Below are 11,233 nucleotides of genomic sequence, written 5' to 3'. Positions count from 1 at the left end.
CGGAGGGAGAGAGAGCAAGTACCTGAAAAGTAACCCATTTTTAACTGTTCACCCTTTTAAGGCTTTTAAAATCACCACTATAAATGTCAGGAGCGTAAAAACAGAAATAAGAGCACAGTCGGTTTTATCCTTTTTAGAAAGGTTTAACTCAGATGTGTTTTTATTACAGGAGTGTGGTCTACACTTTTGATCTTTTACAGAAAATGGGAGGATAAGTTGCAGCATGGGCACTCCATTTGGAGTGGTTCCAATTTTAATAAGAATGATGGTGTTGCCATTTTAATCAAGACCCCACAGGTGGTGGTGAGGGGAGCACGGTGGTGATAGGCGAGCGTGCTCTTTTAGCCAATTGCACTTTTATGGGGAGGGATTTTAACCAGCTAAATGTGTATGGTTTTAATGATAAACATGACCGGTGCGCAATTTTAAAAGAACTGCAGTCCCACATTCTAGGGAGGGATCCTCTAGTGGTGGGTGGGATTTCAACTGTGTTTTAAGTAGAGGAGAGGGGCGGGAGAGGATTTTAAGGTAGATAGGTCAAGTGTTTTATTGCAAGGGTTGTGCAGGGATTTTAAACTGACTGACTGTTTTAAAACCCTGCATCCAAGAGAGGAGGGCTTCACCTGGACCAGTGGTGATGGCACCAGAGCCTCTCGCATTGATTATCTGTTTACCCGTGACTGCCCCCCAACTGATGCTAGAATAACCCCTGCTTTCTTCTCAGATCACATAATGCTGATGTGCACCCTTTCAGTAACTTTGGGTGTTACCATGGAAAGAGGGCTCTGGAAACTGAACTGCTCCCTTTTAGAAGATGATAGAGTAGTTCGTCAGTACAGGGAGCTGTTCAACCAGTGGCAGATGCTACAGGACTTCTTTGACATACGAGAGCAGTGGTGGGAAATGGTGAAGGGTAGGACGAGGACGTTCATTAGAGAGATAGGAAAGAAGAAAAGTAAAGAAAAAGTTGGACGCATGGTGGGACTGCAGAGGCGACTGGAAAGTTATTTTAACCATGAAATTAAAGAAGTAAAAAAGGCTTTTGGCATTTTTAGCAGAACAGAAAAGTAAGGGGGTTATTTTAAGAAGTAAGGAAATGGAATTAGAAGGGGAGAAGTGCACAAGATACTTTTTAAAGAAAATAGTAAAGGTAGAACAATGATAGGTTTAAAAAACAAAGATGGGGGTTTAAAAACCTATACATAAAGGAATAAAGGAAGTAGTCAAGGACTTTTATGGGGAACTGTTTGGAGTAAAGGATGTGTGTGAGGAAAACATGAGGGGACGTTTTAACATATATCGACAGGACGAGGACCCAACACAGGACGAGGACCCAACACAGACGACCTAACGACGACGAGGACAGAAATCGACCAAGGACTGAAACATTTTAAGAGGGGTAAGTCACTGGGGGAGGATGGCCTCCCCTTGGGGTTTTATCTGACCTTTTTTGGATGTTCTAGCTGATGAACTTCTGACCGTTTTTACTGACTTTGAACACCTTGACAGATTACCTGACAGTTTTAGAGTAGGGATCGTGACTCTCACGCCCCAAAAAATTACAGGACTGACCTGAAGAACTGGAGACCGATTACCCTTTTAAATTTGGATTGTAAACTTTTTACCAAGGTTTTAACTAAACACCGCTGTCTTCTCTCTTTTGTGCAGGAGCGGGAACCAGTGTGTCCAATAACGGTTTGGTGTAACATGGCCCATCCTGCTCTTCTGAATTGGCACTGGGACCTTCCCTGGATGGTCACCCACGAGATCCTCCCGGTCAGGGCCGTTATGCACTCCCGGGGCATGGCGAGGATATCTGCATGCCCCTGACCTGGTTGTGGCCAAGAGGAGCTAGTAAGGCACTTGCCTTACATTTACATTTTTTTTTAAACATTTTTCTTTTGTTAAATCCTTTATACACATTTTAAATGGCTTTTACAGAATTAGACCGTTTACATAAAAAAGTACCTTTTATTTATGGTTGTTTTTCTTGGTACAACATGTACTTAAACAAGTTTGTAATATTCCAAAACTGTGTTTCATGCTTTTATACCATTTTTAATGTGGAAAAAATCAGGTTCCAAAATATATGAGCTGTTTAAAAGGAAATGCAACAATAAAACTTAAAAATAAAAAAAATTATGAAGTAATCCAACATTGGGAACTAATCACATCTGTAAACCTGATTAACACTACAAACCTGTCAGTGTCCAAACTTAACATGTGATGATAATACAACAAATTATCAGGAATGAAAGCCACACCCCTACTAAGTCACGCTTTCGGTCGTTTTCTTTAGAAAGAGCCTGGTTGGGTTGTCAATGCTGGGTTATTAAAATATGACCCAGCGTGTCAGATCTGAAGACTGGAGGTGTGTCTTAGTAGGGGCGTGGCTTTCAGATAGTTATTTTTGGCCACCCGTGAGAGTAAACGGCATTCCCATTAATCTGTTCAGTTATGTTGTTGAAAACTGACACATAGTACATTTAATGAGGCCTATACAAGTTGAGGCCTATGCATGTTGAGATTGTTACCACTTTGTTCAAATACAATGTTATTCATGTTGTATTTGAATATGTAATGTGCAAAAATGTGCAAGTAAAATTGCGTGCAAAATTAACATAATGAACAAGAATTACATTTACTCTCACAGGAGGCCAGAAATACATATCTGAAATCCATACCCCTAGGCGGCCATGCCTCCTGAATATAACCTATGGATTACATTAAAAAAGACCCAGCTGCTGGGTCAAACCAGCATGACACTGAATAAGAACCCAAACTCAGGATTAAATTAACCCACATTTGGGTAATCCAAACAACCCAACATGTTGGGTTACTCAGACAACCCAACTGGCTAAGTCCAAAAAACGAAGAATGTGCTTTGTCCAATATTTACCCAGCGTTGGATAACCAAATAACCCAAATTGGGTAAACCAGATTTTTTTTGTTGCTGAGTGTAATAGTAATCAGTTTCTATAGCAATTATGATCTGTCAAGGTGTGGGCAGAAAGAATGTTGCGATATTTTGCAGTGATATTTTCGAATTAAACATGCATGCTGCCTATATAACGAGTGCCTGTCCCCCACATTCTGCAAAATCGATTGTCTATACACTGCCGTTCAAAAGTTTGGGGTCACTTAGAAATGTCCTTGTTTTTGAAAGGAAAGCTACTTGTTTGTCCATTAAAATAACATAAAATTGATCAGAAAGACAGTGTAGACATTGTTAATGTTGTAAATAACTATTGTTGCTGGAAACGTCAGATGTCTTATGGAATATCTACATAGGCGTACAGAGGCCCATTATCAGCAACCATCACTCCAAGTTTATCTGTTTTAAAGGGGAATTGATCATTAGAAAACCCTTTTGCAATTTTGTTAGCACAGCTGAAAACTGCTGTCCTGATTAAAGAAGCAATACAACTGGCCTTCTTTAGACTAGTTGAATATCTGGAGCATAAGCTTTTGTGGGTTCAATTACAGGCTCAAAATGGCCAGAAACAAAGAACTTCCTTCTGAAACCTATCAGTCTCTACTTGTTCTGAAAAATTAAGGCTATTCCATGCAAGAAATTTCCAAGAAACTGAAGATCTCGTACAACACTGTGGACTACGTCCTTCACAGAACAGACCAAATGGATCTAACTAGAATAGAAAGAGGAGTGGGAGGCCCCGGTGCACAACTGAGCAAGAGGACAAGTACATTAGATAGTCTAGTTTGACAAGTCCTCAACTGGCAGCTTCATTAAATAGTACCCGCAAAACACCAGTCTCAATGTTAACAGTGAAGAGGCGACTCTGGGATGCTGGCCTTCTAAGCAGAGTTCCTCTGTCCAGAGCCTGTTCTTTTGCCCATTTGAATCTTTTCTTTTTATTGGCCAGTCTGAGATATGGCTTTTTCTTTGCAACTCTGCCTAGAAGGCCAGCATCCTGGAGTCGCCTCTTCACTGTTAATGTTGAGACTGGTGTTTTGCAGAGCCTCTCAAGCTCAGTTAGGTTGGATGGGGAGCGTCACTGCACAGATATTTTCAGGTCTCTCCAGAGACGTTCGATCAGGTTCATGTCCGGGCTCTGACTGGGCCACTCAAGGACATTCAGAGACTTTTCCAAAGCCACTCCTGCATTGTCTTGGCTGTGTGCTTAGAGTCGTTGTCCTGTTGGAAGGTGAACATTTTCCCCAGTTTGAGGTCCTGAGAGCTCTGAAGCATGTTTTCATCAAGAATCTCTCTGTACTTTGCTCTGTTAAAATTTCACTTGATCCAGACTAGTCTCCCAGTCCCTAATGCTGAAAAACATCCCCACAGCATGATGCTGCCATCACCATGCTTCACCGTAGGGATGGCTGTCGTGCCTTTTACTGAGAACTGGTTCCCGTCTGGCTACTCTAACATAATGACCTGATTGCTGGTGCTGCAGAGGTGGGAAAACCTTCCAGAAGGACAAGCATTTCCACAGAAGAACTCTGGAGCCCTGTCAGAGTGATCATCAGGTTGTTGGTCACCGCCCTGACCAAGACCCTTCTCCCCGATTGCTCAGTTTGGCCGGGTGGCCAGCTCTAGGAAGAGACTTGAGTGTTCCAAATTGATCCACTTAAGAATGATGGAGGCCACTGTGTTCTTGGGGACCTTCAATACTTCAGAAATATGTTGGTACCCTTCCTCAGATCTGTGCCTTTCCAAATTAAGTCCAATTAATTTAATTTGCCGCAGATGGACTCCAATATTTTAGTTTTTTATTGTGATTACACACAATACAAAATGCATTTCTAAAAACCTGTTTTCCCTTTGTCATTATGGAGTATTGTGTGTAGATTGATAAGGATGTAATGCAACAAAATGTGGAAAGGGGGAAGAGGTCTGAATACTTTCCGACAGCACTGTACATATACAGTGGGGCAAAAAAGTATTTAGTCAGCCACCAATTGTGCAAGTTCTCCCACTTAAAAAGATGAGAGAGGCCTGTAATTTTCATCATAGGTACAGTTCAACTATGACAGACAAAATTAGAAAGAAAATCCAGAAAATCACATTGTGGGATTTTTTTATGAATTTATTAGCAAATTATGGTGGAAAATAAGCATTTGGTCAATAACAAAAGTGGACCTATGATGAAAATTACAGGCCTCTCTCATCTTTTTAAGTGGGAGAACTTGCACAATTGGTGGCTGACTAAATACTTTTTTGCTCCACTGTAATACTTATTATCGACTGTGGCCTAAAACATTTTATTGTCTTTTCCCTGACATATCACAATCAATCCAAAGTTATATGAATAGTGATCAGGCCTGATACTAAACTAAGCTCAACAATCAATACTTTTTTTCCCATCATGACATGAATCTTCATTTTATAGCATTTAACATACCAAATGATCCCTTCTGAATGAACAGACAGAGGCTTGCATCCAAGCCAAGCTACTTTGTTAAAAACTATTCAACCAAACATTTAAATCACATCCATATTACATGGAGAGAACTGTTGTTTTTGTAGTGAAATTTAAACACAGCATTATTCGACAGCTGATAAACCCACTTAATCCCTTAGCAAACAATTCCTGGAAATACAGAGAGAGAAAAAGCCAATGTCTGGATGTTCTACTGCTTAAAGTCAAATAAAGTGAGGACCTGTCAAGATCCATAGAGCTGTAGGAAACCTCACCACAACCTCATCTCCTAGCCAACTAGCTAATCTACATTGCTTTATGGGTCAAATAGTGTTCAATTTTCTTGCCACACTAACCAAAATGTTTAGTTATTACAAGGGTCATATGAAGGACCACATCTCTTTAGGGAAGAATTGCTCCTGACAGCGTAAAGTTGATTATGTGACAGGAGAACCATAAGAGGAAAGTGCACTGAATTACCAAGATAAGTGACTGGCAACCCCATAGAAGCAACTTTACACTCTCAGGATCAAGACTTCCCTAGACAGATGTGGTCCTTCATATTTTATATGGCCCTTGTCATAACTACACATATTATGTGAATAACATACAGTACCAGTCAAAAGTTTGGACACGTTCTGACCTTAGTTCTTTTGTTATGTCTTTGTTTTAGTATGGTCAGGGCGTGAGTTGGGTTTGGTCACGTTCTGACCTTAGTTCTTTTGTTATGTCTTTGTTTTAGTATGGTCAGGGCGTGAGTTGGGTGGGTTGTCTACGTTAGTTTTTCTTTGATTTGCTATTTCTGTGTTTGGCCTGGTATGGTTCTCAAGCAGAGGCAGCTGTCAATCGTTGTCCCTGATTGAGAACCATATGTAGGTAGCCTGTTTTCTATTGTGTTTGGTGGGTGATTGTTTTCTGTTGTGTGTCTGCACCAGCCAGAACTGTTTTTGGTTGTTTCTCTTTATTTTTGTTATTTCCGTGTTCACACATACGACGCTGCACCTTGGTCCTCCTCTTCTCCTTCATACGACGACAGTTACAACGCCTACTCATTCAAGGGGTTTTCATTTTATTTACTATTTTCTACATTGTAGAATAATAGTGCAGAAATCAAAATTATGAAATAAAACATAACAGCTCAAATAAGAAAAGAGAAACAGTCCATCATTAATTTAAGACCTGAAGGTCAGTCAATCTTTAAAATGTCAAGAACTTTGAAAGTTTCTTCAAGTGCAGATGCAAAGCCCATCAAGCGTTATGATGAAATAAAGGACACCAATAAGAAGAAGAGACTTGCTTGGGCCAAGAAACACGAGCAATGGACGTTAGACCTGTTTAGATTTTTGGTTACAACTGCGGTGTCTTTGTGAGATGCAGAGTAGGTGACCGAATGATCGCCGCATGTGTGGTTCCCCCCGGGAAGCATGGAGGAGGAGGTGTGGGGGTGCTTGGCTGGTGACACTGTCTGTGATTTATTTAGAATTCAAGGCACACTTAACCAGCATGGCTACGACAGCATTCTACAGCAATAGGCCATCCCATTTGGTTTGCGCTTAGTGGGCCTATCATTTGTTTTTCAACAGGACAATGGCCCAACACACCTCCTGGCTGTGTAAGGGCCATTTGACCAATAAGGAGAGTGATGAAGTGCTGCATCAGATGACCTGGCCTCCACAATCACCCGACCTCAACCCATTTGAGATGGTTTGTGATGAGTTAGACCATAGAGTGAAGGAGTGAAGGAAAAGCAGCCAACAAGTGCTCAGCATATGTGGGAACTTCTTCAAGATTGTTGGAAAAGCATTCCAGGTGAAGCTGGTTGAGAGAATGTCAAGAGTGTGCAAAGCTGTCATCAAGGCAAAGGGTGCCTACTCAAATGTAAAACTTATTTTGATTTGTTTTCCACTTTTTTGGTTTCATGATTCCATATGTGTTATTTCATAGTTTCGATGTCTTCACTATTATTCTACAATGTAGAAAATAGTAAAAATAAAGAAAAACCCTTGAATGAGTCCAAACTTTTGACTGGTACTATGGAGCAAAGGGCCACAGATGCATCTGCAGCAATATAACAGATGATAAACTGTTCTTTACTGTTGAAGTCCATGGTGAGGGAAGGGTATGGTCTGCTTTTCTGTTCTATTCTATGAAGATGACGGTATGATATGGTGTGCTACCTCTCAACAAAGGTGCCAAACAGCAATCTGAAGGTATTCTGGATGTTCTCAGTGCACAGCCAGATCCGTTGGTCCTTCATCAGCAGACACAAGATGTTCAGAGGTACGTCTGCAGCACCGTCACGCATACACAGAGTCAGAGTCAGATTCGTACATACATGAATGCATGCAACAGTCAGATTCAGATTCACACATACAGTCACGCATGCAAGCAACCGATACAAAACAGATATAACATGTACTAGATGATACAAATACTGGGCCATGGTTCTGAAACAAGTATAAAGGCAAATGGATAGATAGCCTTAAATAGATAAACACTGCTACCTCAAAACAGTGGTATGATGCTGCCCTCCAGAGGCTGGGCAAGGTTACACCACCTTCTGGACATAACTGAGTGGCATATGCTCATTTTAGATTATCTAATTTAGAAAGTTAATATTGACATCTGTTTTTGCAGAGATAGTCCTCATAGATACAGTCATCTGTCTAACAGTCTATCACGTACACTCAGAAAAACAAGATTCTAGGTAGAACCATACAGGGTTCTTCAGTTTGTCCCCATAAGGTAACTATTTTGGGTGCTGGGTAGAAACCTTTGCAGAGGATGCTTTCTAGAACCTTCTATGTAAGGTTCTTTAAAGAACCACTTTTTTTAGGTACTATCTAGAACCCTCTATGAATGGTTCTGCCTTGAACCCTCTATAAAAGGGTTCTACCCAGAACCATTTTATCAGCGGAAGGTTCTTCCTAGAACCCTCTATGAACTTATTAGCCTTCAATTGTTATTATGTATGACAATATTTTACATATACCATTGAGGGCCTAGTTATACCCTAACACAGTGGTTCGCAAACTTTTTATAGCCCGTACCTCTTCCAACATTCAACCTCCAGCTGCATACCCCTCTAGCACCAGCGTCAGCACACACTCAAATGTAGTTTTCCATTATTGTAAGCCTGCCACATCCACACACTATACGGTATTTATTAAACATAAGAATGAGTGTGACTTTTTGTCACAACCCTGCTTGTGGGAAATGACAGATGTTATCTTAGGATCAGGGCACAAATAATAATATAATAATCAATAATTTTGCCATTTATTTAGCCATCTTACATATAAAACTTTATTTGTTCATTGAAAATTGTGAATTACTCTCCACAGGTTAATGAGAAGGGTGTGCTTGAAAGGATGTACATAACTCTGCAATGTTGGGTTGTATTGGAGAGAAATCATTTCCCACACACAGTCTGTGCCTGAATCCACTCTCACATAGGTATGTGGTTGCAAAGGACAAACAGCACGATTTGCCATGGCATGATATTCTGAGCACAGCCCAATCCAGAAATCTGGCAAGGACTTCTGATTAAATTAAATTCTCACAGAACCGCTTCTTGTAATTTCGATGAGACTCTCTTGTTCAGATATCGGTAAGTGTCTGCTGTTTGGTGCTTTCCCAGGTAAGAGGGCAGTAGCTCTTCGGCTGCATCAGATTCACAACTGCCAGTGACCATGCAAGCTGGGCTAACAACAAATGTAGAATTACTGATGCTAGCATTGGATGTGCTCATTGAAGCAGAACAACTTGTGTCGTTGACAGGTGCGGGTGTATTACTGCTGGAAGTAGCAGTACTACCAATAGAGCTGGTATGTGTCTCTATGGCCTTACTTTTTTTAACCATTCATCTATTTTCGAGCAAATGGAATGAGCAGCAACTACGTTTGGCAACATACGGACTGTTAGTGGAATTTCCACAAGAAAGTAACGGTTAATGTGATGTTAATTATTTGACTAGGGTACCTGTATTTGACATTGTGTTGTTATTTTGCTGAACACTTGATGGTTTAATTATCTTTTTGGCAATGAAACGAGGCTACTCAGGCGAGAAAAAAATCTCACCCAAATGTATAGCCCCGTTGGAAAATGTGGAAAAAAACCCAGACGGCATTGCACATGTACCCCAGTTTGGAAATACCTGCCCTAACACATTTGTGTTAGGATTCTCCTGGTTTACAGTAGTGGTGGGGAAACTAATCTTCCTGAAGATTTGAGGTTTTCTAGCAAATTGTGTCCAAAAAAAGGTTCATTGCTCAACGCTTTGATTAACGCAGTGTACACTAGTGCCACCTAGTGGGAGATCAGATGCTGCTGGAAGTAGTGTTGGAGGGCCAGTAGGAGGCACTCTTTCCTCTGGTATAAAAAGTATCCCAATCCCCCAGGTCAATCATTTTACAATTGGCTCATTCATCCCTCTCCATTCCCCAGGTTGTTGCGGTGAATGAGAATGTGTTCTCTGTCAACTTACCTGGTAAAATAATGGATCAAATAAAAACAGGTCATAGAAGGAAATCAGCCATTTAAAACAATTCATCAGGCCCTAAACCATGGATTTCACATGACTGGGTAGGGGTGAGGGCATAGGCCCACCCACTGGTGAGCCAGGACAGCCATCAGAATGGGTTTTACCCACCCTTCCCCTTCTCAAACAATCCCGCAGGTGAAGAAGCTGGATGTGGAGGTCCTGTGAGGCTGGTTGGAAGTACTGCCAAATTCTCTAAAACAATGTTGGAGGTGACTTATGGTCACCTCCTGGACATTCCTGCAGTCAGCATTCCAATTGTACGCTCCCTCTAAAATTGAGACATCTGTGACATTGTGTGACAAAACTGCACATTTTAGAGTGGCCCTTTATTGTCCCCAGCATAAGGTGGACCTGTGTAATGATCATGCCATTTAAAGGCTTTAATTGCATAAAGACGTTCCTCTGTAATTTGGCCTTCACATGATAGATATGTATAGATGTTAATTTTACATTATTAATAGGAAAAAAAATCATACGATTAGCTTTGGTTAGTGGAGATGGAGGAGACTGAAACGAAAACATTCTTGAAGTACTTTACTTCCTCTTTCAAAATATAATTTGGTGAATCATGCGTGACTCCATTTGTAACAAGTTAATACACTTTTGGGGGTAGCATTTCTATGTTGAAGATTGAAAAAATGTTGCATTTTCCCATCCAGTTTGCTTAATTTTTAAAATATATTACACTGGATCTTTCTTGAATAAGATGCAACTTATTCTGTGCCTCTATGGTACAGTTTTTATTGCTATCTAACTGTACTGTTAGTCCTTCAGTTTCCTTTGTTAATATGGACTCTTTTGATCTAAATGGCTTTTGTTTTATAGATGAATACTGAATGCATGGCCTCTAAAGGCACATTTAAAAGTGTCCCATACGATAAGGGGATCTGCTGTACCTATGTTTTGTCAGAAAAAGTCAGCTATAAATTATTCTGTCCTAGTTATAAACAAGTAGGCTTTGATTAAATTTCCAATATCCTCGCCCACATGGAAATTCTGTTAGAGTAATATATATGCCAATTATGTGATGATCTGACAGCATGATCCAACACATTTTTTTAAACTTTTGGAGCCAGAGAGAATAACATAAGAAAGTAAGATGACTAGCTTGATTAAGCCACCATGTATATCTCACTAGGTCAGGGTATTTAAGCCTCCATATATCCACTAATTCCAATATATCCATAACATTCATGATTTCCTTAAGTGCCTGAGGGTGATAGTTTGTAGTGTGTTTTCCTTTACGGTCCATAGAGGTATTTAAAACCGTATTAAAATCCCCCACCATAAGAGTCTAGTGTTGCTT

The 11,233-nt window shown here is 40.4% G+C and overlaps 1 protein-coding gene across 1 annotated transcript in view; it reads left to right on the top strand.

The window, feature by feature from the left end:
• Positions 1-771: 771 nt before the first annotated feature.
• The window catches only part of LOC116358165 (beta,beta-carotene 9',10'-oxygenase-like), a 32,645-nt gene continuing 22,183 nt past the window's right edge, over positions 772-11,233 (top strand). Inside the window, exon 1 of the mRNA XM_031808558.1 lies at positions 772-913. Within this exon, the coding sequence (XP_031664418.1) occupies positions 772-913 (142 nt within the window). The remainder of the gene's footprint in view (positions 914-11,233) is intronic.

This window comes from Oncorhynchus kisutch, linkage group LG28, assembly GCF_002021735.2.
Source record: "Oncorhynchus kisutch isolate 150728-3 linkage group LG28, Okis_V2, whole genome shotgun sequence".
Classification (NCBI taxonomy): Eukaryota; Metazoa; Chordata; class Actinopteri; order Salmoniformes; family Salmonidae; genus Oncorhynchus; species Oncorhynchus kisutch.
This window is presented reverse-complemented; position numbering and strand designations above follow the sequence as displayed.